The sequence below is a fragment of the Centropristis striata genome, chromosome 23 (assembly GCF_030273125.1).
Source record: "Centropristis striata isolate RG_2023a ecotype Rhode Island chromosome 23, C.striata_1.0, whole genome shotgun sequence".
Classification (NCBI taxonomy): domain Eukaryota; kingdom Metazoa; phylum Chordata; class Actinopteri; order Perciformes; family Serranidae; genus Centropristis; species Centropristis striata.
In genome coordinates, this window is record NC_081539.1 from 25,727,169 (window position 1) to 25,755,059 (window position 27,891).

At 43.0% G+C, this 27,891-nt stretch overlaps 1 protein-coding gene across 2 annotated transcripts in view; it reads left to right on the forward strand.

The window, feature by feature from the left end:
* The window catches only part of zeb1b (zinc finger E-box binding homeobox 1b), a 60,907-nt gene extending 33,282 nt beyond the window's left edge, over positions 1-27,625 (forward strand). The window contains exons 2-8 of one of the 2 annotated variants that reach the window (XM_059326864.1): positions 8,455-8,610; positions 15,354-15,515; positions 17,985-18,187; positions 19,008-19,113; positions 19,560-21,268; positions 23,073-23,253; positions 23,945-27,625. In XM_059326864.1, the coding sequence (XP_059182847.1) occupies positions 8,455-8,610; positions 15,354-15,515; positions 17,985-18,187; positions 19,008-19,113; positions 19,560-21,268; positions 23,073-23,253; positions 23,945-24,681 (3,254 nt within the window). In that variant the 3' untranslated portion in view covers positions 24,682-27,625. The remainder of the gene's footprint in view (positions 1-8,454; positions 8,611-15,353; positions 15,516-17,984; positions 18,188-19,007; positions 19,114-19,559; positions 21,269-23,072; positions 23,254-23,944) is intronic. The other variant, XM_059326865.1, reaches the window with a different exon arrangement.
* Positions 27,626-27,891: the final 266 nt, after the last annotated feature.

The window sequence follows — 27,891 nt, forward strand, 5'->3', positions numbered from 1 at the left end:
GTTTGGTTGCCTGCCTGCTGTTACGGAGGTTTTGCACTTAACTTGAAACAGCCGTCTACAGAAGGGAAACAACTGTTTACCCAGGTGTGTGCTGATGCTTTCCTGTGCGGGCTAAATATTTGCCTTGCTGTTTTCTGTTGTTTTTTGTGTTCAAGGTGATTTCCAGTGCAGTCATGTGTGAATAATATCAGGCCAAATACATGCTAGAGTATAGGTAGTTTCTAATTACTTGGTGTTATAGGTCGGATAGCACAAAAGGGAGAAAACAGTGACAGATGAACCGTAAAAAGCCTATAAAAGGAGCAGAGAGATTAAAGAGAGCAGAAGGAAGCATGGCTGCAGGTTCTCTGGGTTTACCAGAAGCTACAGCAGGTGTTTCCTCTCTTCACCTCTCTTTTTTTCTCCCCCTGCTTACCAACCTTCTACATCACTGCCTTTCCAGTCACCTGCCTATACTGTGTAGCTGGACTGGTTCACTGGGTGGGCATTCTCTCACCACAGACCTGCTGAGTGTTGGAAAACTGGAGCAGGCCTCTTCACTGATGGACGGAGGGAGGGAGGGATGGTGGCACAGATATTCTAAGTGGGTAGTAAGCTTTGTTGGTATCTGGTTTTTCATACCATCATACCTTCCTGACATTTCACCACTGTATAAGGTATATGACAGTATTTGTGTAAAAATGTAAAGGCTGAGCTGCTGGTGATAGAAGTCATTGGAGTTTATATGACATTGTCTAGTCTACAATGATGTGCATTTAAAATGCAAATAGCCAACTTAGACATGGATGACTGGTTATAAATACTCTTACAATCTGCATCATCCACTGTAAAAGCATGGTGGAATAAGCAGGCTAGTTAGCTAACTATCCAGCAGCTTATTGAGTAAAATGTTAAATGTAACTTCACCCACACACTTTTGTCACAGTGTAACAAACTAGAGATGTTCCGATACCATTTTTTCCTTCCCGATACCGTTTCCGATTCTTGTGCTGTGGGTATCGGCCGATACAGAGTATTGATCCGATACCAGTATGTTATAAAAAAAAATATCTTCCTACACCTGCATGACTGTGATATGATTATCATTGTGGTAAGGCCTGGCTCAGGTTAAACCCTTTGTAAAACATGAATACATATAGCAGATTCAAGCCATTTATTTTACATTTATTTTAAATAAAACAACATACATACATACATACTACAACAGTAGTGCAACAGCAACTTAAATAAATAAATCTGGGGGTCTGAGGGCATACTCCCCCCGAGAACATTTTTGCCCTAAAAGCCTAAATTTGGTGCCTCTCTCACATTCTAATGGCACTATTCCATCTTAATCATTGCATATTTTAGAGAATTATTGTAAAGGAGAATATGGTTTCTTCTATGTTTTATTTAAGGCATCTTATTTTGAGACGGGGGCCGGCGGCTCGTTAAGAAGAGTAAGAACGAGTCGAAGCAGCACACTCCTCCTGCAGCAGTCTCTCCCAGCTGCAGAGCAGGAGGGGATGTTAACCCCTTAGCGTACAGTCTGCAAATTGCTAATAGGCTAACAGTTAGCTCTGTAGCAGTACAGTGTGTATGTGCTGCTGCTGCAGGAGGTGTTCACTTAGCGATCTAAGTTTGTTTACAACAAGCACCAGACACTCTGTGCACACACTAAATACTGTTCCTATTGTTTGTTTAAAAGTAGTGCAATAAAAATACAGATGTTTTCCCTAACATGATGAATAATAATCGTGATTACAATATTAATCAAAATAATCGTGATTATCATTTTGGCTATAATCGTGCAGCCCTATGTTCATGGATGTTTTGTAGTCAGTTTAGGGTTAATAGTCTAATAATTCATCATGGCCTTCTGCGTTGGATATGTAGCAGAGGTCATATGACCACAGATAAAGATTGAAAGCCCTCTACATGCCTTTTAACAGCTCAACATACAGAACACACACACACTCTACACTCTCACTTAGGTGTATCACTGTTATTACCGTTGATGGGGCTGTCTCACCTCCAACATAAACATGAGCTGGGAGACAAGTGTAAACTTGGTGGCTGGGCATTGCTGAGGATTGTGTGTGTGTGTGGTGTGATCACACCCTCCGGTCCCTACCAGCCCACTGGCCTTATTTAGAAGAGCTGAGAGGAGCCAGATGCAACAACTCTCGGAGGACGCCCGGTGTAGCAGAATGTGTGTGGCTCATCACCACGCTCATTAGCCCCGGAGAGAAATACCATCGCCTGCCACTATGATTCGTACCCAGAACAGCCTGTGTAGAAATACAGTCTATTATCTAGGTGTCATTGAGGTACAGCAGCACTATTAGGACTAACCCTGAGTACAAAAAAATTCTTGTGATAATAGGCAAAGCAGATAATAGGCAAGGTTCAGTCGTTTTCTTTTTTTCAGACCATTCCACAATCTCTGAGGTGCAGTTAAGGTTTTTTTTGCTTTTCCTAACACTCATTAACAACCAGTGACTTCCTTTACACTTGGAAGTGTCATCATGCAGATTAAGAGAACAATAGGTACCATTAGCATTAGTGTTATCATGGAGAGTGCTCATCAGATGGGAGATGAGTGACCTGCGGAGGCCCATTAGCTCACATGCTAAAACCTTGATCAGCGTCATTAGGAAGACAAGAGCCCATTGTCTTCTAGCTCACCTCTGAAATTATTTCTATGAAGAGCTGTGCTCCACAGGTTGTTAAAGTGCTTTGATGGTATAATCTTAATCAATTGTCTGTTAGTTGAATACCTGAATCTATCAATGGAACATTTTGCGAGTACCTGTGGCACACTTAAACACAGAACTGCATCAAAAGTGACTAATTCTCAGGACTACTTGGTTTTATTTTTACCTCCGCTCCAAACTAGTGCTTCTGCTTTTTGCCTCGCAGCCTAACTTGAACAATGAGTAAGAGTCATTTGATGTTGTTTGGGGAGTTTTTGCATTTGAATGTTGTGCTGTGTATCCATGGAGAAACTATCAATGATGTGACTGCTCCTAGATGTGATTGCCTTCCTCTGGTATGGTTGGCAGACCCTCGTTTGCATTAGCTGCTAGGAAACAGTCTCTTGGGACCCCTAGTGCCCTCTCCAGCTAACTGACTGTGTGAAGGCATACAGCTATGTGTCCATATATATCCACTTATATCTCCTAACTACTGGAATCAAACAGCCCTTGCTTGACCTAAATGACCCAACAAGTTTGAGGCAGCTTGTGAACAAGCCAGCCATGAAAAATACCCAATTCTTTTGTTTCATTATAGGCACTTGAGTTGACCTTCCTGACTCTGTGGGAGGAAAGGCTGTTGTTTTAACAAAACCAGCAGCGTTTACCTCACTGCTGAATGAGGCACCTCACCTTGAAACGGCATACTTGAGGTTTTGAATGGCACGGCTTTGTTTTACTTTGGTTCGAGCTGGGTTTTTTGTAGTGGCTTGGCTTCCCTGAGAAAATGGCATTGCGGAGCCGCAAGGGCAGACTCTGTGACGACAGGGTCTGTACTCTTTGAGGATGCCTGTGGTAGTTTCACCGCTGCCTGCCTGGCCCTGAGCTCCGAGCGAGATAAGTGGCGTACCTCAACGAGGGAGCCTGTACCCGGGCTAAATATAGAGACAGAAGAGAGGTAGAAGGGCAGACAAATAGTGGCTGCTGCTTATGATGAGTCAATACGTCTAATCACAAGCAGAACAACAGCAGACCTCAGAATATGTGTCAGCCCGTTGGCTGAAATTAGTAGCGGGGAGAGAGCACACCCTTTGATCTGTCTCTTTAAGACAGGGAAAAGTGTTTTGGTTGGACATTCCAGACATACCTCCTACACATTCTGGTGTGGGGCTGTTGGCCTGCACATAAGACGTATAGGTTTACAGATGTCCTTATAGGTAATGAATCAAGATAAAGCTTATTTCAGACGGTAATGTGTTTGTTCACGGGCTATATATGTTTCTCTGTGTCCTCATCTAAAGCTCAGTTATTAAGCCAGTCACTCACACCTTGAGGGCCTCAAAGCGCACAGATAGCTCACTCCCACAGAGGTTGAGATACTGCCATTCCTATCTGGCACGCCTCAGCGTATGAAAGCACAAACCAAGCCATCTGCTGTCATACAAACACGACTCCACAGTGATTTTAAGTTCTTAATGTCTGTGATTCATCAATCAGGCCAGGATCAAATAGCATGAGCCTAAAATAAGTGCCAGCGACTTTACATAATTACAGGACAGAATTTACTAAATGAACCTGTGTCAGGGGGACACATGGTGCTTGATGTGGAGTGCAGAGAGATCAGTGATGATATGTCTGCCAAGGTGATCCTCTCCAATGGGGTAACGTTGGGCCTGTTTTGGGAGTAACCCACCCAGTCACCCATTCCTTTGCTAGTAATTGATACAGCCTGGCAGGTGTCATAACAACACAGCCCTCTCTCCAGCAGGCATTTATAAGTGTGGCTGACATGGACTGTCTGGCACTGTCTTTCAATAGACTCTGGGAACTTTGCAAGGGGAAAAGAAGGTGACGAGTGATGGTGAGGGGGGAGAAATCCAAGCAGCTTTGGCTTCAGATATTTACTAAGGTGTTACTGGAGCACTCCAGCTACAGCATGTATTTGTAGCATGTTGCAATAATGAGTAGGTGAAGAGTAAATAACATACTGAGAGGCTTCATTCCACGCCTGCTACCATCAATAACAGTTGGCATTGGGACCAGGACGGATTAGGTAAAAACCTGGCTTATCATATGATGTGGTAACAGTAATCAGGATGTTATCAGGATGTTATGTTGAGCCTACAGAGCTTGCATTGATTGTGTTGTATTACCCAGATCAACAGGCAGATCATGAGACAAAGGGCCCCGGGGCACAAATATGCAAAAGGTCCCACCATCTTTCCTCCATAGGAGTAAGACGCACATACTTTATAGTTGTTAAGCCTGTTTGTGTAGTCACTTTGGGTCACTAGTTTGATTTTGTTTGGTCTATTGCAGTTATTTTGTGTCTCTTTGAAGGTTATTTTGTGTCTCTTTGTAGTTAATCTGCGTAATTTCATAGTTCATAGTTGTTCTTGTGGATCTTTGCAGCTGTTTTGCATCTCTTTGTAGTTGTTTGTTCTGTGGTTGTTTTGCCCTTTTTGTATCCATTTTATGTCTCTTTCTAGTCTTTTTTCTGTATCTTTCAAGTCATTTTATGTTTCTTTGTTGTAAATCTGAGCCTCTGTAGATTTTCGCTCTTTGTTGGCCTTCTATGCTCTTTCACTTTGTAGTCTTTTTGTAGTTGTTTGTGGTCATTTTAAGTCTCTTCCTGGTTTGGTACATGAAATCTTGAAGTCCAGGTGGGCCTCTGGCCTGCCCAGCACAAAATGTTTGTGTGTGTGTGTGGGTATTGCAAAGGTGTGATCTATGGCCAGAGGTTACCGACTAACCTAAAAGCCAAAACCATGGTAACAGGCTATTATTTTCTCAGGTGTTGAACACATTGCAACCTATAGAGGAAAACAAACTTTAAGAAGTAAGCTCTTCACCTCCTCCACCTACCAATGCTTTCTCTCTCAGCTGCGTAGGAGTCGTCCTCCTGTTGTGTGCTAGCATGTTAGCGCTAATGAGGCCAGCTGTCCAAACGCTCAGCCGGTCAGCCAGAAGGGACTGTAGCCTTTGTTGATGCTAGGTGTTACATCTCCTATTGGAACACACATTTTTGTTTCAACACCGCCAACCATTTGGCACAGGAAGAGCGTCTGTGTTCACCCCCCCACACCACCGACACCACTCGCCATCCTTTGCTCCTTCTCTCAGCCCCTTTACTGTACTTTGCAGCTCCCACTTTTATTGTTCCGCTGGCCGTTGCCACCTCCCGTCTGCACACACCAGCACATTGATTTTCTCTCTACAGCTTTATATTTGATCATTTTCTCTTGACACTGCCGCCGGAGAGTGTTGCCTTTGTAATCGCTGACCTCAGCTCCACACCTGAGTGGTTGTGGCCCTAAACAGCCCCTCAGACTCGTCCTAAAGCACCTTCTGTTTCAGAATGAAGTGTTGCACCCTGTTTGGGCTGCTGAGCGGACAATACATCACCTGGCAGAGTGTCTCTGACAGAAAAGAGAGGTAGGGATAGGGAGAGAGTGGTGGTAGAAGGCAGACAAGGGAGACTAGTATACAGTCTCACAATGCTATATAAATCCAATTAATTATCAGTTATGAGAATGGTGCTCCACGGTCTTTAATTGTTGTATTGGTTTGCTTGGATAGCAATGCAGGTACAAAGGATGTATTGTACACCAGCCCTGAATGTATCTTTGAAACGAACAATATGGTGTTGGTCACATCATATTAAAGAAAAAAAGACAATATTGTGGAGTGAGGAATAGTGTGAAGAGAGGAAAGAGGTTGAGAATGAAATAGCTCTCCTGATGAACCCCAATAGGATTTCGCAGCTGCGGCACAGTGGTGTTGACCCTGTGAACGACTCGCCAAATAACAGCGATTCTCCCTCCTCCTCCGCCACCTTTTCATCCCTCCGCCCCCACACCTCCTTCCTCCCGCCTCCCCCTCAGCCTGAACCCTGTGTGTCTACCGAGTTTGTGTGAATACCAACCGGTTGTAATGACCTGCACAATGCAGAGAAAAAGGGAGAGACCTCGCCGAAACAATTCTCATTGATTGAAACGGAGGATCATGATTCTCCCAGATACGCCTCCTCCCGACAAAAAAAAACATTAGCAGCCACTTCAGAAAGAGGTGGGCGAGTGGGGTTGGGGTGAGTGAAGATAGAGAGAAAAAAATGTTCAGGTGCTTTGTACTGGCAGTGCATATTCAGCGAGTGAATGCAGGTGGTGTGTGTACGTGCAAGCGTTGCTGTGTGCAGTGTGTATGATGTGAGATAAAGTAGCTGGAGAGGTAGTTTCAGTGGTGCAGCCCGGGCCCTCTGCTGACTGGGCTGCTCTCACTGGAGAATTGATTTGGCCTCCAAGAGGATCTGTAGCTCTCTCAGTGGAACAGAGGGATGGAGGGGGGAAGAGAGAGTGGGTGGAAGTAACACAGGTGGAATTGAGAGATGGAGGAACTGTGGTGGAAATGAAAAGAAGACACAGGAACACACACAGTCACACACATCTGAGGCAGACAGTCGGTCAGGAAAATTTACTCCCCGTAATAACCCTCTCTGTAGGCTGGCTGTCTCTGTGTCTCCTGGCTCCTTCAGCCCATAACACAACCGACCAGGTCACACCGACTCCCACACAGCACACACACCACTTCAGCCTGCAATCTAATGATCTCACACACTGCTGCTGTATGTGTGTCTGCAAGTTTCAAAGTGTGATTTTTCTGTTTCTCGTCAACACGGAGCCTGTTGTTCCAGAGTTTGTTTTCACTTTGCATTCATATCTTTCTTTTTTTGTGATCAAATGTGATTTTTTTTTTCTTGTATTCAGAAAGAATATGTTATCGTTACAAAGAGTTACACTGTAATATTCAATAACCCATTTAATTTGTTTAGCATGTGGCTAAAACACAACCGAATCTACATGAGTTCAAATAACACCTTTTGGTCTGCCCAGAAAGAGATGTTTTTTCCATTAGTTCCATGAGTTTTGGCTACTGTAAGCTCCAATTTAATCGTCTCAATTTTGCAGCACTAATTCACTGCAAAATTGTAAACGGCCAACATCTTTTACACAGCAGTCAGTGGCCAACTAACATTATTTGTCTCTATCATAGGAGACCAAAGTATTTTAACATTTAGTATCTTTGATAAAATAAGACTAGCTTGTCTCCAAAAACGTCTCTGCACTCCAAAAACCTGTGCAATTTGATTGTCGGGGCAGAGATAAAAACATTAAGTTTTCAGGGTGTAAGATAGGATGAAGTTAAAGTGTGTCATTTTTTTTGATGATTTTTGATCTTTAATGAGTCCAAATTATTTTCCAACTGCCATCCCCTAGGTAACCCTAGGTACCTGCTGGCTTCATATCTGTCTTAAATTTCCATTTGCATACTTTTACTACATTGAACCATCAAAACTGCAGTATTTTTAATAGCCCTCCGTTCACTCTGTTGTTAATGCCAAAGCTTTTTTATTCTCTCCTGCTTTAACAACCCACTTTCCCCATGGGGACCCTTTAAAGTTTCATCTCATCTATTGACGTTAGGCCGTGGTCTGTTTAATTGGTGTTTCCAGCTCCTTACCCCCTCCTCCTACAACCATTCCCTTTAATAGTTTTGACATTTAAATGACATAGTACATATATTTAACCTCTCCGACTCATGGCCTTTCACATTCAGTGCTCATAATCAAGAAGCACATACAGTACACCTCCCATTATCCTTATCAAGGATAAAAATACGGAATGTGTGTAACCTGTTCACTCTGCTTTAAAGACTAATTAAAAAAGATAGACATAATCTGACCAGTCATTGTAACCTCTGTCCTCTGTGTCTCCTTGCGCAGTGACTAACTACAATAATGTGGTGGAGGCCGGCTCAGACTCAGATGATGAGGACAAGCTGCACATCGTGGAGGAGGAAGGCAGCCTGGCGGACGGGGCCGACTGCGAAAGCACCCTGCCAGACGAGGAGCACCCCAGGGAGCGCTGCTGGGATGGAGGTGAGACCAGATGCACACTCATAGGAGGCATTATTATTATTATTATCACATTATCACATCCACACTGAGCCATGCAAATACCCATTATGTCCGCAGTGTTCTCATTGTGTTCCACTTTTCTGCATTGCGGAAAAGTTCAGCACAAGTTCGCATTTAATCTCATTTTCTGCTTTAAAATCTTATTTAAAATTTTGCCAGTGGGGCATAACAGCACTTTATTCACTGTTTGCCAGAATTGTCTTTAGACAAGTGCCAGTTTATTGAGACAAAGCGCAGTAAGGTCTTTCATGCTGCTAGTATCATCCAAATTACACTGACAGATTTTTCTGTATCAGAACAAATGACTTGTTAAGGTGTATATTTTTATAGTGCCTCCTTTCACTGTCAGTCCTGCCATCAATAGGCTGGCAAAGTGTCTTTAAACGTGATGCCTTTTCCTATCTGCTCGAGATAAGAGCATTACTTTCAAATGCCTCCAGCACACTGATGCAAATATGTCACGCAGCCTCTTTATTTATTGTTGTGACAATAATTGTTTGACTGCTGCTGTCTCATTTTGACCTCAGCTGACGCGAAGCGAGCTAAGTTAAGAAATGTCTCGCTGACGTCTGTGCACAGCTAAGTACCAGGCTTTGTCTCATTGTGAAACAGCAAGTGTAAGGAAACAGGTACTACACGTGGTGGGGTTTCAACTAAGGCAGGAAGCGCGATATTAAACAAAGACAATGCCAACACAGGGAGAGACCTTCAAGCACAGAAAATAGCCTCGCATCTGAAGTGCCAGTGGAGAGCTTTATGGCACTGGTGGGCATTGGAGGGGCTGCCGTGAACTTCTTTTTACCTCAAACCATGTGGAAGTGACATCAGAGGCCGCTCACTGCTACAGGAAGGGCCGACTTCACCCCTCCTCCCCCCTCCAAAACAACAATTGCAGGTGCTGAAGGATGTCGGTGTTTCAACCTGGGCCCAAGGTCTATGTGCAGCTCTCCTGACCTCATACTGCACGTGCACATAATCTGTGTGTGAGGTACAAGCAGAAACCTTTGGGCCTGCATAAGCAAAGCCAATGTACACTGTAAAAAATGTCTGAAGATCTTACGGTGAAAAACTGCTAAACCATGACAGTCAAAGACCGTAAAATAATAAATGACTTAATTCAGTTTCAGTAACAATATATATATATATCAGCCAAAACATTTACATTACATTTTTATTTTTTTTAAAATGCATTACTCCATTGTAAAATACACTGGCACCATGTTTGTAGCCAAAATATAAAGTAATATATCTATACAAGCCATCATTTTTGCATTTATTTTTTGTAAAAAATACTTTTTCTCACTGTTAAATGTACTAAACACCATATCTCTACAAAAATATACTGTAATATTTAATGGTAAAATCTTTAATTCATGCTGCATTTATAAAGTATTTTCTTGTCAATTACATGGCAGAACAGCGTTTCTTTTGATGGAAAAACTTTTCATTTATACAGTAAAATATGGAATGAAATGGCAATTTTAAATGTGAAATCAACAGTGCTAATATCATTTTACCGTAATGTTGCAAAAAGTTGCACCGTATTTATTACGGTACAGTTCTGGCAACCACAGCTGCCGTTTTTTTTACTGTAAAAACAACAGGTTTTTTTTACAGTGTAGAAGTGCCTGAAACCACTATTCTTTCTTATGGCAGCAGTGACTCCAAAATGAAAAATAGAAGCCCATTTGTATGAAAGTCACCAGGAAATTAACCTACCTCTCACTAGATTTATTAGCTCAGCAAACATTATTTTCAATTAAAAGTTTATTAGCCTTTGAAAGGATTTCCTTGCATTATTATGCTATTAATTATTATGCTGTATTTACATTATGTCTGTGGCATTAAATGGTCTTAAAAATTAAAATAATGGTGTTTATACTGTTTATTAACTTAATGTAGTTATGTTGACAGGCCTAACTATATGCATAATTATCATGCAGTCTACGGTGTGACACTGTTAGTTTCGGACCTATGCCAAGTACAGCATGTGCAACACTGTGACAGCTCTGTATGAAATGTAATTAGATATTCAGCCACAAGGATATTTATTTTAGGGTGTTGCTGCTTGCTCATTTTGCCTGGATTTTTCATGGGTGAGAGATGTGTGAGACTGAGGGGGGCTTTGATGTAGCAAGAGTTAGCACATGCGAATATGTCCAGCGACCTATCACCTTCAGTTTAGGGAGGGATTTTCGAGAAATTCTTCTCCAATGAGTTTCAGCTCGGTCAGTTTCAGTTGCACGGTTTCGGTTGCATGTGCTCACATATGTGTACACACTCAAACCACAGACCTGTGCACAATGTAGCCACCTATTCCCTCGACCATGCTGTCATTTTCATTGCTGCTCTCCAGCTGTACCTCCTTGCATAAAGGGAAAGTTGGAGGAAGAATAATGTCATTGGTTTTGGCCGGAGCTCGTGAACATTAAACACTTCAAAAGCATGAGTTACACTGAAACAGCTCAGTGAGCTGGCTGCGCTCCACACTTATGCCTGATCAGGCATATTTTCTTTTGCCTTCACTCATGAGCACACACACACACACACACACACACACACACACACATTCTCTTACTCTCACACTGTCCCTAGCCCTCATATCATACATCAAGCAACATCTCTGCTGTCACTCTGAATCGGACTGATGAAACATGGGGAAAGCCGCAGTCCTTTAAACAAACACACTTCTCTCGTCTCTCATCCCTTCATCCCTCCCTCTGTTGCTTTCACTCCTAAGAACAGAGAAGTCTCTGGTGCAGCCTTGAAAAGTGACCACCACCCACTAATCTTCTCCTTAGCGTAGCCCAGTTTGCTTCACATTAGAACCTTGACACCCCTTCTCCTGAGACTGCTGCGCTCCAAAACCAAAAGGTGGTTTTTCAATGCTTTGCCATCCCTCCTTTCATCCCCTCCTTTTTCTTTTTTTACACTCCTGCTCTCTCTCTCTCTCTCTCTCTCTCTCTCTCTCTCTCTCTCTCTCTCTCTCTCTCTCTCTTGTTCTGAACCATTCCTCTTGATTATATGGTATCATGGGCACCCTGCTCGCTGTCATTACTCATTCACTCCTAAATGATTATGTAGTGGTGGAGCAGCCCTGTGTCGGTGCAGTAAACTGCAGCCTGTTTTCCTCTAAGAACAGGCTGAGTGACTCCAGGGGATAAAAAGGTAGAGAGAGAGTTGACCTGGGAGGGCTTCTCCTTTATATTTGATGAGTTGTAGAGCATGATTACATCTCTGAGAATGGGCAGGGTGGATCTGGAGAGCTTTGATATCGTGAGGCAGCAATGGCACTTAATGACAGTGAAAGGCTGGGTTTAACTGCATGGAAATATAGCCTAAGGCCTAGTAGATGAGCTGGTTGTTAGTTGAGTGTGCACTTGTGCTGCACTGCATTATTCTAACCAGCGGTGCAGATGCATGGCTCTCACGCACAATGACACTTACTATTTCCTCACTGTTGGCACTGACATGCAGTGATGATATCGTATGTTCCTTAGAACAAATCCATTTGTGCAGCAGGGATGCTGTAGACACACAGGAACACCTACATTCCTGCGCTCCTTATGTCACCATGTGATGTTAAAACTGAGCCACCCTTTTGAACAGGAAAGGGAGAATCTCCAGAGAGCTGGGAAGATTGTCCAGTGGAGACACACAGCCAAATTACTTGATAAGCTAGGATAAGCAAATCATCCTGGATTTGGGAACAGCTCATACGTATTCTCAGACTTCCCTCCTGTTGATGGGAGATAAACGGAACATCTTTACGAATGATTATGGAATATTTGAGCTGTTTGTGCAAAATCCTTATCATCGCGGTCTCTCCCATCCAAGCTACGAACCGGTCTGGATGCACAACCACAGGAAGCAGTAGGGGCAAGGGTCAGCCAGGGCAGGAAATGCATCATGGGATACCGTTGTATCATGTTGCAGAGAGGTTGGAAGAGCAGTATGAGAAAGGAGCGAGGAGGACAGAGTGGGTGGTCTGGTGATTTTGTTCTGAGACGTGCTATAGTTAGGTTACACTGTAAAATAAATACAGAAAAAAACAACTTTTGTACATGGAGCTGCAACAGAATGTCCTGCTACAACCTCGCGGCGCTTTCGTTCTGGGGTTTTTGAACTGATTTTCCACTTGTGCAGTGGTGCATTCACATCCCTGCGTCAGCACATAAATGGCCTGTGTGATGTTTCATGTCAGGGGAGCAGCCTGATAACACGGAGCCGCCTCAGCAAGGCTGTGAACCCTTCTGGCCTCGCTCTGTACTTAACAAAGAGCCCAGAGAGACACACACACACACACACATAAGGAGTGAAAACAAGCGCTTGTCATACCTTTGCACCACAGACCCCCAACTGGGACTCTACTTCACACACATGCTCAACATTTAGTAGCCTAGAGATGTGTTGGAGTGTTTGGATGATGCCTTTGAGCATCAAAACACTAAACATCAGCACTTTCCTACATGCAACAACGTTTGACAATGTCTTGTCAACAGCCAACAGAACTGTGAACAATAAAAGACAATTCATAAAAAAAGAACTATTTCTTTAAAGGGATAGTTTGGTTTTTTAAAATTGTATTACCTACAGTAGACAGTAGTCAGCAAAGCCCCAGTTTGGCAGGGGTAAACTGCAAAAAAGGTGTATCTAAAAACAAGATAAAACACTAAATCTGGGGGAAATGATCTTGCTGCATGGACAGATAATTTCACTTGACAAAATGTCTTGAATTAAGATTGTCAAATCTAGAAATAAGCATGTTGAACACTTAAAATAAGAATTAAACTCTTAAAACAAGATAAATTATCTAACACTTCTGAATCTAAGTTTTTTAATCTTGGTAAGAAACAATTAATTTGCAGTGTACCAGCATGGAAGCTAAAAATTGTACTGCTATGGACAGGGGCTGCAGCAAAATCAACTTAGTATAAGTGTTTAAGCCACCAGACTCCACTGACAAAAACATTTTATATCACAGAACACAGAGAGTTGCTGTTTTTTGCTGCATATCTGTTAGTGTGCTCGGGTTATTGTGTGACTTTGGTGTTTTAAAAGGTTTAGTTTGGCTTCACCAAAGTCACACAATAACAAAAACAAACTACAACATAAGATATAAGGCACCTTTATTGTGAATGTAAGAGTAAAATGAATTCTCATTTAGGGCTCTAGTCTATACATGTGTAGTGAAGGGTAGGACCAATTCAAAAAATGTGAACTCTCCCTTTAAGATTAAAAATGTCTGAAACATGTGTGGGGGGTGTTGTTGGTCATGGGGGGAGAGCTGTGTGATATGTGGGGGTTAGCAGCCCCTAAAGTGTTCCTGACTCTCAACTGGATGATGAGAATTCCACAATTTGACTTTCTCAGCACCTGCTGTTGGCTTCTGCTTTACAGGCACACACACACACACACACACGCACACAGAAACACAGAGTCTCTTTTTCTGTATTATCTATTATCTCTGGGGGATAGAGAGCGGGAGGTTTCTTCGAACGGTCTTTAATAACCCTAGCAACAAATGACTGCGCTCATATTGTTTCATGGCTTTGTTAAGGTGCACCAGAGGAAGCCGGAGTAAGAGCACTGGTATTCACTGTGCGTCGGTGAGTCATGAAGTGCTACACCTGTTCCCTTCTCCGAGGAGAGCACAGCTGGGCCTGTCTGTCAACACACACAATTCACAAAACACAATTCTCAAATCTCCTCTAAGCTGGAGGAGTGCTTAAATCAATACGTAAAACATCTGCCCAGTAAACAGCAGCGCAGTATCCACAGTAGCCTAACTTTGCTTTTAGCTGATAGCTTGTAATTACTCTCCGTAATGATACACATAGGCACACTCACACATCCATAGAGGAATAATGCTCAGCTTAATCGCCGCCCGACACACTATACTGTTCCGGTATCCACTTCAGGAAGCTCAGGGAGAGACGGAAAGAGGGAAGGAAGCTTTTGTGCATCCTAAACTCCATCCTCAGGTTACACTTCTTATAAGCCACAGTGTGGTAATTAGTGCTCGTTAGACTACCTAGCCGGGCTCATGTGATGTGGAGGTGATGTGGATCCCACATGCAGCCTCTCATTTGCTGGGATATTAAACACAGTCTGAAGGCCAAGCCTCTCCAGAGAGAGAGCAGTGTGTGTGTGTGTGTGTGTGTGTGTGTGTGTGTCTGTGTGTCTGTGTGTGTGTGTGTGTGTGTGTGTGTGTGTGTGTGTGTTTTAACATGTGTGCGTGATATCTATCCGCCGCAATACATCAGGACAAGATACATCACCTAATTATCAGCCCCAGTCTCAACAAGTACCTTACCTAACATTGTGAATAGAGGCTTGCCATTCAGTTCTTACAAAGAGCTTGATGCTCATACAGTAGCCTGTGGCCTTTGATGCTAATTAGTTTTCTCATCCTATTGTGAACAGCATTCAGGATGTTTGTTTTTTTCTCTCCCGGCGCCACATGCCTCATTCCAGGCTGGTGAACATGTCATGATCAAGGGTTTGGACGGGAAGATCCGGTTCAGCTCTAATGACACTCACTGTGACATTATTGGATTATCACATTTCATGTACAAAAGGTTATGGTTTCATATATACAGCCTCCATCGATGGAAAAACATGTACGTCTTGGAATAACAAGGTGATCAATAAGAGCTTTTTACAGGCATGACTCTAATCAGTGTGTGTTTGTTGCTTCACAGTGAAGGAGGATTGTGTGTCAGACGCTGAGGATGATGGGAGCACAGATGCCCTCATGGAGGAGATGCTCCAGCAAGGAGACACGGCCGTCATCTACCCAGAAGCCCCAGAGGATGAGCCTCAACGTCAGGGCACCCCTGATGCCAGCGTCCATGATGAGAATGGTACGCCATGCAGCATTCACACTCCATTAACACACACTCTTATGTTGTGTTGGCACAAGGTGAATTTATCGTAAGTTGAAAAATTTCAACTAGTGTAAGAAATTTGCGTGACGAAAGCCAATCAGCATTTAGATCTCCTGCACCGCATAGCTCGGATTAATCCAAGCTCCATTTAGAAAATGACCATTTTCAAAAGCATCCTTTTTATTCATTTATTGCAATGAAATCAGTGCTAAATGTATTTATTTTGGAGACATAGCAATGCACAACCATTCCATTTCCATTTATTTCATTTCATTTATTTATTTGCAAATCATTTTAAAATCCAAATGAAAATTTCAAATCATAATATACAGCAAGACATGATCTTGTAAAAAAGGGTAACCCCAAAAGCGATCAGTAGCTTATAAACGGGGGCCCAGAACATCAAAATAACAATACAATATATTTTGGAAAAAAATGAAAATAATAATTCCTATTTCTACCTGATTCCTATACCTAACCCCAAAAGTAATTACATAAGTATAAAGAGTATAAAGTTTAAACACTGACAAAAACACATCAGACACTGGTACAGCAAAACAAAACACAGCGACCCAGGTTTGAGCTACACATATTTCGACAGTAGTTTTTGTTTTAATCTCTTTTTAAAGATTGACAGAGATGCAGACTCTTTTATCGTCCTCTCAAGCTCATTCCAAATCTGTGGGCCTTTAATGGTCACACTAAGACTTGTACATTTCAGTTTCTAATTCTTTCCCTTTATAAGTTGTTTTCCTCTCGTGTTGTCAGCAAAACCCTAATCGATCTGAACTCAGCCGCCCACTTTGATGTTTTCTTCTGTGTTTAGCGGACAGACAAATTATTTGGTTCTTACCAAGATAAAAAAAACAACTGACATTTAGAAGTGTCTAGTGTAAAGTGTAATTAATCTTGTTTTAAGAGTTAATTTCTTATTTTAAGTGTTCAACATGCTTATTTCTATATTTAACAATCTTAATTTAAGAAATCTTGTCAAATCTGTCCATGCAGCAAGATAATTTCCCTCAGATTTTGTGTTTTTATCTTGTTTTTAGACACGTTTTTTGCAGTGTAGGTATTTGGGAATACTGTTTATCTGTTTATTGCAATTAAATCACAGCTTAATCATTTTATTTTGGGTACATATCGCTGTAAGGCCATACCGGCAGTCATCAAGGCACAGTTCTTGGAGATGGTGATGAAATCAAGCTATGTGCACCTCATGACTATTAGTCCAGATATAACAGCGTTTGGTATTCAGATATATCTGTGTCTTCGACAGCAGGTATGAAGAGACAACAGTGGTTATTTCAGCCATGTGTGATAACAGAAACTAATGTTGGTATTGAAATGAAAATTTGCCTCACGCCTGGTGTGAAAAAGCCCTTATCTTGTGTACACATCGCTTTCCATAAACACTAATATGTGCTTTATGCATTGATTGCTTTAAATGTCATTCATATCTCTATTAGCAGTGCACACAAGCAAAGTGTAGTGTCCCTAAATCACACACACACTCAAACACACACCACTTTTTCCAGCCGAGAGCTCACAGTCACTGAGCTCTCACACTATTACTGCACCTACCCAGTAATTACTCGCCCCCTGGGGATGGCTCTACCTGCTCTCCGTCTCACCTTAGGTGTTAACTCCACCCCATTAACGCCACTCTCCGACATCATTACACACACCGCTATTTGTTAAGTGCAGCACACTAGGGCCTTTATGGCTCCCAGGCTTTTGGCTTTTACCTGCTACCACGGAGGGGAAAAAAGTGAGGGAGGAGGGGAGGGCCAGAGGGAGAGAAATGGTAACACCTGAGTAAATTTGTCACGTCTGTGCGAGCTCTGACTCACTGCTACCTGGGCGATAATGTGTGTGCATTCCCATCCCGAGGCCCTCACCTGTCCCGCAGGGGAACTTAATACATCACCTGTTAACGAAGTAATGCTTTACCTGTGTGGGAGCCGAGCATCTGAGACCCTCTGTTAACCAGCTAGATCTCTGCAGGCAGTTGTTGTTTACCGAGCTCATTTTGCCTCATGTGTGGGCGTTCATGAAACGCTCTGAACGCACAATAGGCAATCAAATGATGGAATTTCAGGCGGGTGAAAGCTATAATTGCTGGGCAAGAAGTACAAAAGCAAAAATAAATTCCACTCCTGCACTGGCAGCATAGCATGCCTTTTTTAGGAGGACAGGAAGGCGTAACTATGGATCACAAATTAGCTTTTATCCATGTGGTTACCTGGGTGCTGTTTACCTGTGGGGGAGGATCTCTCAGTGATTGGTGAGCTAGCAGTGGAGTGTGACTGTGGCAGGTCTTGTGTAACATCAAAGAGCCCTCCCTACTGACCATGTGGTTTAACCCCCTCCTCTCCTCCCCCTGCCTCCACTCTCACATATGTCCTTACAACATTCTCCTCTTGTGTTGTTTTTTTCACCCAGGAACTCCTGATTCCTTCTCTCAGCTGCTCACCTGCCCGTACTGCGCACGTGGCTACAAGCGTTACAGCTCCCTGAAGGAGCACATCAAGTACCGGCACGAGAAGACCGAAGAGAGCTTCAACTGCCCCGAGTGCAGCTACAGCTTCGCATACCGCGCTCAGCTGGAGAGGCATATGACGGTCCACAAGAGCGGAAGGGATCAGGTAAGAACTGACAAACTGGTCAGACCTGGGTTCTGATTAAACGTCTTTACTGGGACAATATAACATCCTTTGTTCTGGTATCTTCTAATGATGTGATTTTTTCTGAGAAGTTGGTAGTTTGTTTTATTTAGCAAACCTAAAAACTTAATGCTGCCAGAGAGGTTCCTTGAATCAGGGCTGTTTTCTGACCACGAACAATGATGATCTTATATAATATGATGTATTCGTGTAGATTAAACCACCTAACAGTACATAAAGAAGTTAAAGTGAACATAAGCTTAAACATCAACAGCAGTAAAATACAACATACACATGCAGCAGTAATATTAATCAGAAAACATCATCTCTAATTGTAAAACACTAACAAGGAACAAATTTACTGGACAATCAATACTTTTAAAAATACTTTAACTCGTTTTCTTTACATATGTTACTTAAGTAAGCTTTTTAATGCAGAACTGTTACTTGTGCTGTACTTGTGTTTTCACAGTGTGGTATTAGTACTTTCAGTCAAGTAAAGGCTCTGAATATTTCTTCCACTGCTTTACCAGTCTACACAGATGACATGTGATCAGTTTCAGCAGCACACTCCTTCTGTAGTGCAGTAGTAATTATACACTGACAAATTGATTCTAAATTATGCAGACCAACATGGAAGCTTGGTCTTGTTCCTTCAGCAGCTCGCTTCCAAACATGATAAATAAACATGAACTTTTGCCCTCGATTGATTAATGACATTGTGACATGAATTAGCTGCAGTTCAAAGGTTGTGTTTTCATTGTGTGTCTCACTGAACGTCCCCTCTCCCTTCGTCTGACAGAGACACATCACACAGTCGGGAGGCAATCGTAAATTCAAGTGCACTGAATGTGGCAAAGCATTTAAATACAAGCACCATCTGAAGGAGCACCTACGCATCCACAGCGGTGAGTGGACAACCCCTGTCACCATGGCAGCATTCTGTGTGTGTATGGGTGTGTGCATGCATGTGAGCAGGTCTACTGTATACGCCATGATTCTCTGTTGGCCACAGATGTTTCAGCGGCCATTGAAGCAATATTTATGTTATATTTATGTTTTAGCCAATTCCCTGTATTTAGATATCCTTCATTGTGTTTCAGTAGGATCCTCCTTAATGTGCCATAATTGTGTTTCTTTTGGCATTATGGGACAGCAATTAGAGAAGGACATTTCCCAATGGTGCCATTACATCAGCGTTTAAGCATCATTGAAATGCATTAGAGCTTTTTCCTACCGCACTGCTCATAGCCTAGCTTGCTCATTTAGCTTCATTCACTAATGGAAATCTGTTTCTCTCCCCCCCGCCCTTTTTTCTTTCTCTCCCTGTTATACACATTGTGGTTTTATCCAGGAGAGAAACCCTATGAGTGCTCCAACTGCAAGAAGCGCTTCTCCCACTCAGGCTCATACAGCTCCCACATCAGCAGTAAGAAGTGCATCAGCGTCATCTCAGTTAACGGCAGACCGCGCTTAGGGAACGCCAAAACCCAGACCCAGGGTCCATCACCAGTGCTGCCCACGCCACCCTCAGTCCTCCGCACCCAGATTAGAGAGAAGCTGGAGCACAGCAAGCCCCTGCAGGAGCAGCTGCCAGTCAATCAGATCAAGACTGAGCCTGTGGACTACGAGTACAAGCCCACGTTGATAACGTCGCCAGCAATGGCCGCCATGAACGGTGGGGTTTTCAATGGAGGTGCCGCAGCTCCTCTGCAGGGCACAGTGCAGGCCGTGGTCCTGCCCACTGTGGGGCTGGTGTCGCCCATCAGCATCAACCTGGCAGACCTGCAGAATGCTCTCAAAGTGGCGGTGGACGGTAATGTCATCCGCCAGGTGCTGGAAAGCAATGCCAAAGGCCAGGGGCAGGTGAACTCGGGGTTAACCACTGGAATGCTCCATCCCGCACAGCAGCAACTCATCTCAGCCATCAGTCTGCCAATTGTGGGTCAGGACGGAAATGCAAAAATTATTATAAACTACAGTTTGGACCCCAACCAGGGCCAGCTTACAGCCCATAACCTGAAGAAAGAGCCTGAGCCAACATCACCAGGCCAGGCCACCACTGACACCTTCAAGTCCCAGAAACTCCCAGAGGATCTAACCATCAAAGGCACCAGGCCCATTGAGACTACAGATAAAGAGGAAAAGACCACTAAAACTTGTCTCCTGTGTGATAACTGTCCCGGTGGGCTGGAAGCACTCCATGCCCTCAAGCACTGCAAGAAGGATGGTCTCAGGCTAAACGGAACAAGCCTGGATAAGTCTGAGTCTGCTGTTGCTGCCCTGCTGTCAGAGGGAGGACTCTGTAACCAGCCCAAAAACCTCTTGTCCTTGCTCAAGGCTTACTTTGCCTTAAATGCAGAACCCACCAAGGACGAGCTGGCCAAGATCTCTGACTCAGTCAGCCTGCCAATCCATGTGGTTAAGAAGTGGTTTGACAAAATGCAGGAGGGTCAGATATCACTGGGCGCCCCAACACCTCCGTCAGAGGAAGAGGACACCTGTGAAGCTAACAGTGTGGTGTCTCTGGTCCCAGGGAAGGACATAGCCAATATGAGCCCCTCTGTGACCCAGGACAGCCCTACAGAGGCCACCCCGGCGGAGGTCAATGGAGCTCACAGCTCACCTGCCTCTCCCTCACCACTAAACCTGACAGCTGGCGGTCCCGTCCCGGCCCAGCCTCACCAGAGCACTGAGGGACCCCTAGACCTGTCGCTGCCAAAGCCCGCCAGAGAGGAAGCGGAGAGAGTTGTGGCAAAAGCCTGCATTTACACCTCCTCTCCCTCTGGCTCTACCAATGCGGAAGAACCCCTAAACTTAACTTGCACAAAGAAAGAGGCATCGCCACTCTCAGCCATGGGCAGCAGCCCCATCGCACTGTACGCCAGCCAGCCAGGTGCCAAACCCCTCGACATTGTGACCACAATGCAATGCCTAAGGGCACTAGCCACTAACAACAAACAGACTGTCCTGATCCCCCAGCTGGCTTACACCTATACCACTACAGCAAACAGCCCTTCTGGGACTGAGACGCAGGAAACCATCCACCTCAACGGAGTGAAGGTACGCAACCATTTCTATCCTAAATTTAGCAACAGTCAATGGGAGCGTGACTATGTTCCCCGGGTCCTTTGTTCCCCTCTTTGTATGAGACTGGGGAACGGGGTGGCAAACCTGCAGGTCTCAAGCTAACCCTAACCGTTTTCAGAAAAAGGGTCCTATGCTCCCCGGTATGTATTGTTACAGGGGAACATAGGACCCTTTTTGGGAAAAACGGGGAACATAGGGATGACCCCCAGTCAACTGCTGCTTTGTCTTTGTGGAAGGTATAGTTTGATGTTTTCAGAAATTATTTGCTTTTGCTGCGAGTTAGACCACATATCTATATGCTAAATATCAGGTTACAGCTAGCAGCCAGTTAGCTTAGCTTAGCACAAAGACTGTGAACAAGGGGAACCAGCTAACCAGACTCACACTGCCCCAATTTTTAAAAAACCTGTTTACCAGTAAAGCAAATGCTCACTGATGTTATAATTATTTCATCCAAATGAGATAAAACATGTTACTTATACATAAGTTAAATGTATAAGTGCTAGCAGGCAGATTGTATGACCTTTGGGCAGAGATAGGCTAACTGTCTCCTGTCATTGTGCTAAACTACGCTAAGCTAAGTGGCTGGCTGTTTATATTTAGGTGAGTGGTTTTAGAAAATTCTAAGACAAAAACACACAGTGTGCTGTGGTAGTGACCTGTCAATCACAATGTAGCCCCACCCTAAAACATACCCTGCGTTTTTGTTTATTTTACTCTACATTGGACTGTAACTTACAAAATGAAAATCATGCTGGATTTCAAAAGACTTGAAGGATTGACACCATAACCTCATTAGGAAAATGTTTACTGAGGTAATAAATCAAGTCTGAAATTGTGTCACTTTTTTTGCAACCGTTGGTGTTTTTGTTCCTCTCCTGTCATTGGCACAGGTCCGACAGTAAAGTTGCTAGACCTGGTGACCTGTTCAGGTCAGCCACAGCAAACAGATCTGACTCTGACACTCCAACAATTGATTTAGCAAAAGTGCAGGAAAGAATTCAGTGTATAATCTGGTAGCCATTTTGAGAAGCAAGTGAGTTGGAATCAAGTTGGCTTTTCTCTTTTTGGAGCCATCAGTCAAAGCCTTCAGTCCAGATCATTACTTCTTATTGTTCAAAAGCACCAGGACATGATAGATAGTGTGGAACCATCCAAAATGTAATCAATAAGTCATATATAGAAATGTCAGAATTCAGCTCTTTGTAAAAATGATAGCCCTTAATAGTTCTTCATTGTGCCGACACCTAATGGGCCAGTAATGATGGATGTAGATCTCTGTGGGTGTATGAGTGATCTTCCTGGGCTGTCACCCAGAGGACATGAGGCTGCACTTTACTGCAGAGTCCCTATTGATCTGCTGGAATCTGTTTAAACGGCACACCTCTGCCTGCCTCATTGATTTATTGTTGTTGTATTATACTTTCGTGTTAAGTGGATTGGCATAGACCTGCCTTGTAAAAAAAAAAAAAAAAAAGCTCTGTGTATATATCTTCTCCTTAATAATGCCCCACATCCTCGTTGACTGCATCAGTAGATGCTTTTAACCAGCTCAGCTACAGGGGAAAACTGTAGGTGGTTATGTTTTGGGCTGGGGAAAAGATTGCTCATGCATAATCTGAAAATTCAGAGCGATTTTGCTTTCATAACTGCCTCCAGGGAGAGCTATGAGTAGGAAATGACAGGGCATCATTTCCTGCAATGCTCTCACACAAGTTTCTCGCCAGTATTGGTACTTCTTCTGAGTCAATCATTTGTGGTTTCTCATAATCTCCAGGAGGAGAGGCAGGATACCGGCTCAGAGGGCGTGTCCACCGTGGAGGAGCAGAACGACTCCGACTCAGGCCCCTCGAGGAAGAAGATGAAGAAGACGGACAGCGGCATGTATGCCTGCGACCTGTGCGACAAGATCTTCCAGAAGAGCAGCTCGCTGCTGAGACACAAATACGAACACACAGGTAAATACAAACTCGTGTTTTCCAGGGTTACATCCGAACATTGTGAAAAATCTCAGTTGAGAATAACAAAACACAGAACCGGAACTTGTCTCACCACCACTCACTGCTGGGTCTTGGGAAAGATGAGTCAGAGTAAAAAGGGGGATTTTGAGCTACAGCGTAAAGAAGGGTGGACACCTCCATTCCAGCAGGTATTACTCAACATGCACAGAAGAGGTCTGAGAATTTCTTTCCGCCAACTCCACCTCTTCACTGCCAGCTTCTCATGTGAAGCACCAAATGTTGCAAGAGTTGAGCTCTGGTAGTGATTTGGATAGCTTTAAGATGATGATTCCGTGGCCAAGTGCAGGTCAACGCTCTGAGAGGCGTTTTATTTTTTTTCTTTATTACTCTGATACCTGGCTTGCAACTATAGTTTTCAGCTCCAAATGACCTCATGGTAGGTGAAACTAGCTGCTCCCTGCCTGGATAAAGTTTCCTTGAAGGTTTGAATTGTTGTGATTTAGTTGTATTGTTTTGAAATGTTCTCCTTGGATACATTGATGATAGATACTGTTATGATCCTTCCACGTAACAATGTGTGGGGAGTGTTTATTGTCTTATTTCTATGTCTGTGCCTATTTACTCAACAGTCTTTCCATTTTTCTGAAACAGAAATGTTGCTACATATTTATTTTCTCTTTGTCTGCAGGGAAAAGACCTCATGAGTGCGGCATCTGCAGCAAGGCCTTCAAACACAAACACCACTTGATCGAACACATGCGGCTCCACTCGGGGGAGAAGCCATACCAGTGCGACAAGTGCGGCAAGCGCTTCTCACACTCGGGCTCCTACTCCCAGCACATGAACCACCGCTACTCCTACTGCAAGAAGGAGACGCAGAGCCAAGGCGGCGGCCGGGAGAGCCCCGAGGAGGAAGTTGATGCCCAGGCAGAGATGGAGGCGCTGAACCGGCTGCAGCAGCACCTGGCCGCCTCCCAGCTGGACCTGGACGAGCGAGGGAGCAGCACCAGAGAGGACGAGGAGAGCGAGGAAGAGGAGGAGGGCGCGGTGGACATGGATGACATCCAGGTGGTGCAGATAGGGGATGAAGGAGGGGATGAGGAGGAGGAGGAGGAGGAAGAGAGGAATGAGGAGGAGACAGAGAGAGTATTGATGGAAGGAGAGGGAGAGGAGGAGAAGACAGAGATGGAGGTGAAAGAGGAAGAAGAGGAGACTGACACGAGGCAGGAGGAGGTGCAAGGGAGCATTCAGGAGGAGGAGGAGGAGGAGGTCAAGATGCAGGACGAGGAGGCGATGGATACAGAAGAAGGGGTGACGGAAGAGGGGGAAGCAGAGGGGGAGGCGGCGGAGGAGAGCGGAGGCGAAACAGACAGGAACGCGGTTTCTGAAGAGCAGACGCCGCAGGAGAAAGGAGATACGGACTAAAAGAGGAATCAGACTCCTCCACGAGACACAATCAGATTCCTCCTCTCCCCGAGCAGAGGAAGAACGCAGGAGATGATGTCCGGTCACTCTGACAGTTCCTTTCAGTTCACTACTGTGTAGAAATCCAGGTGTGCCTGAAAAAATACTAGTGACTTTTCCGCAGGAGAACTGTTTCTCACTGTTAGAAAAATTTGTAAAGAAAAAGATGAAGACGAACACAAATTTTAACAAGCGAAGGAAATGCATTATACAGACTTTGGAAGCTAGAGCCGACACGTTTTAGATAATGTTTTATTACTAAAACACCTTGGGTCATTTCTTTTTATCAGTGTTACTAATTTTATCACTCATATTTTAACCTTTAAAAGCTGTACAGTTGGGAGATATTTCTATACCTTTGTATTGCCAATGAACAAAAAAGTCAGTATTTTATTAAGTTGGAAGGAAAATAAGAAAAAATCCTGTGCACTACAAGTGGCTTGGTTTACCTATGGATTGAACAGTTAAGTTGTGTTGTCTACCCTTCAGTATTACCGCACTAGATATACCATCACGCTAGCAGATGTTAGCATTACATTTCTTTTTGATGTTCTTTTGATTGGATTGTGAGCCTTAAGAAGAAAAACAATGAAGAGCGGACGCCGGGTCTTTTCAGTCATTCACTTTTTTTTTTAGACTTTTAGACTCATTGTTGTCAGAGTTTCTTTACAAATCAGTGTTTTTTAGTTAATAGTTTGACATTTTGGGAAATATACTATCTAGTTATTTTCTTGGTGAGAGGTAGATAAGAAGAATGGACTCAACAGCACACTGCTGCTTAGTTTAGTCATCTGTCTATCACTAGCTAGCTTAGCTTAGCTTAGCTTGGTTTAGCTAAGCATGAGGGGGTGAGAACAAAATGAAACAGCTAGCTAAAGCTTATCTAAAGCTAGCAGTCATTTCCTGCCGGCAGTAAATACATAACAGTGTATTTTGGACTTCCATACAGAGTGAGGTTGCTATTTTCCCCCTATACATATATGCAAAACAAAGCTAATCATCTCTTGGCTCAGGCTGGTCTACTAAAAATTACGTTTCCATACAACCAAACTGCATTGTCAATTATGTTTTTGAGGGAGACGTATTGCAAATATATTTTTAATCAAAGCAAAGTCTGTATAATTTTGCATGGGGAGGAGTCCAGAGTAAATGGCTGGGTCAAAAAACAGAGGACACTGCTATTCATAGGTTTGGGTGACATGGCCAAATCTTCTATCCTGATTAAATATATATATCACAAGATTGCATGTTTTCTGAAAATTCCAGTTAATTAGAAGTCTGTATAAAATAACCACACGGTAAAGAATATTTTTGTATACTCCATACTTCATGTTAGCAAAACAGCGCTGCAGTTCGGCCAACTGATTTTGATGGCCACAGTTAAGTTAACTTGCATTACACATTTGTTCCTAAATGTAACCAAGTAGCTATGTTTCAATTCACAACTTTTAACCACGTTTAAGACTGCAATTGACCGTAATCTGGGAAAAAATATATTTTCCTCAAAACGCAATTTATAATGCAGTTTTGTTGTTGTGTGGGAATGTTGTTTGCTAGGAGATAGGGTTGCCAGTGTGTAGCTTTATACCCAAGAGTAAGATCAAGCTCTTTGTCTGATTTTCATCTAGAAATCAAATAAGTGTCTTTCCTTAAGAAGTCAAACTATTGCTTTAAATGTTCAGAGCGAGCAGAAAGGGGATGTAGAAAACTGTCTGGCCCTCCCTATGCCTACCCACCCCCCCACCCCCACTCCGAGCCATATGCAAAAAAAATTAAACAGAAATAAGAAAATCATGCATATCAAAAGTGCCATTGAATTTTGCTGTTGAAGCCTAGCAGCTGTGATCAGGTATTGCCGGGTCCCAGATCAACCTATAAGCCGGAATACTGTTGACTTTTGAGAGGGCAGAGTTTAGCCTACCACATATTCATGTATCCTAGATTTTAGACAGGTTGCTTTTATTTCCAATGTGAGCAGCTAAAAGAATTACAATGCACATATGTTCAAATGGATGATGAAGTATGATTTCTAATTGTGTCCTGCCTTTTCAAAGCTTATTCGGTGCACTTGTTTAACACACCATGAAACGCTCAGATGTCTGTTCAGGTAACAAAATGTAGGCAAATATGAACCCCAGGAGTTTAATTCAACCGTGTTTTTACCTGTCAGTATTATTTTTGTCTTTTCTGTTGTTTTCTGTTCGTTTTCTGTGTGTGTACTGTATGTTTTCAGCAATGGCAGTATTATCCCCACCCCCAAGGAGATGGGTTTGTCTGTTTAGTCATAGAGAACTTTTATATTTATGTGTCTTATTTTTTATATTTCTTTATGGTTATTTATTACACTATGTAGTGTACAATACTGTAGTTTGTATTAATACGATAATATATTTTAGTATGGGAAAACAAAAGATTCAAAGGCAAATAACTACAAGCCTGGAAAAATGAGACTCCGGCATACTGAAGTATGTTTTTCGAACAAACAAAATGATGTTTTTCCTCAAAAAAAAAAAAAAAACTCGCACCCTGCAAGCCTGAAAATTGGAACCTGTGACCTCTGTGCATCCATTCTCATGTTAGTTTTCTTTCCCCTCTCTAATATGAAGCTACTGAACTTTTGAAAACTAATCGTATGTCTAATAGCATGAGTGTGTGCTGTTCTATTGAAGGATTATCCTTAACCACACAAACTGTCCTTTTTGCCAAGCCAAAATAATATTGACGTTTGTTCTTATGTTTTTATTTGTGCCAATTTGTTACTTTATATGTCATTGTCAAGACCGCGCCCACTTTTATATGCCCCTCCCCCTTTAACACCCTCATCTTTTTTTTTATAGTGATTGTTTTTTCTTTGTTTTCTTTTATTTTGTTCATTTTTTATGACTCCCCATCTCACAATAAAATACATCAATTACAAGCTGCTGGGTTTGTGCTGATATTGTTATTGAGAGTTTTAAATTCACACAATAATAAGTTGTTGCTTAAACTGCAATATTCAAATATATATTACCACAAAGAAACCCATGAGGAGACACTTACATAAAATGTCAGCTGTCATTTAATTATATTCTTTATTAGATTAGGGTTGTAAAGGTTTTCTTACAGCTTACATCAATCAAACCTGCTTACTATGTAGATGTAATTAACATACCATTGTTACAATTGAGACTC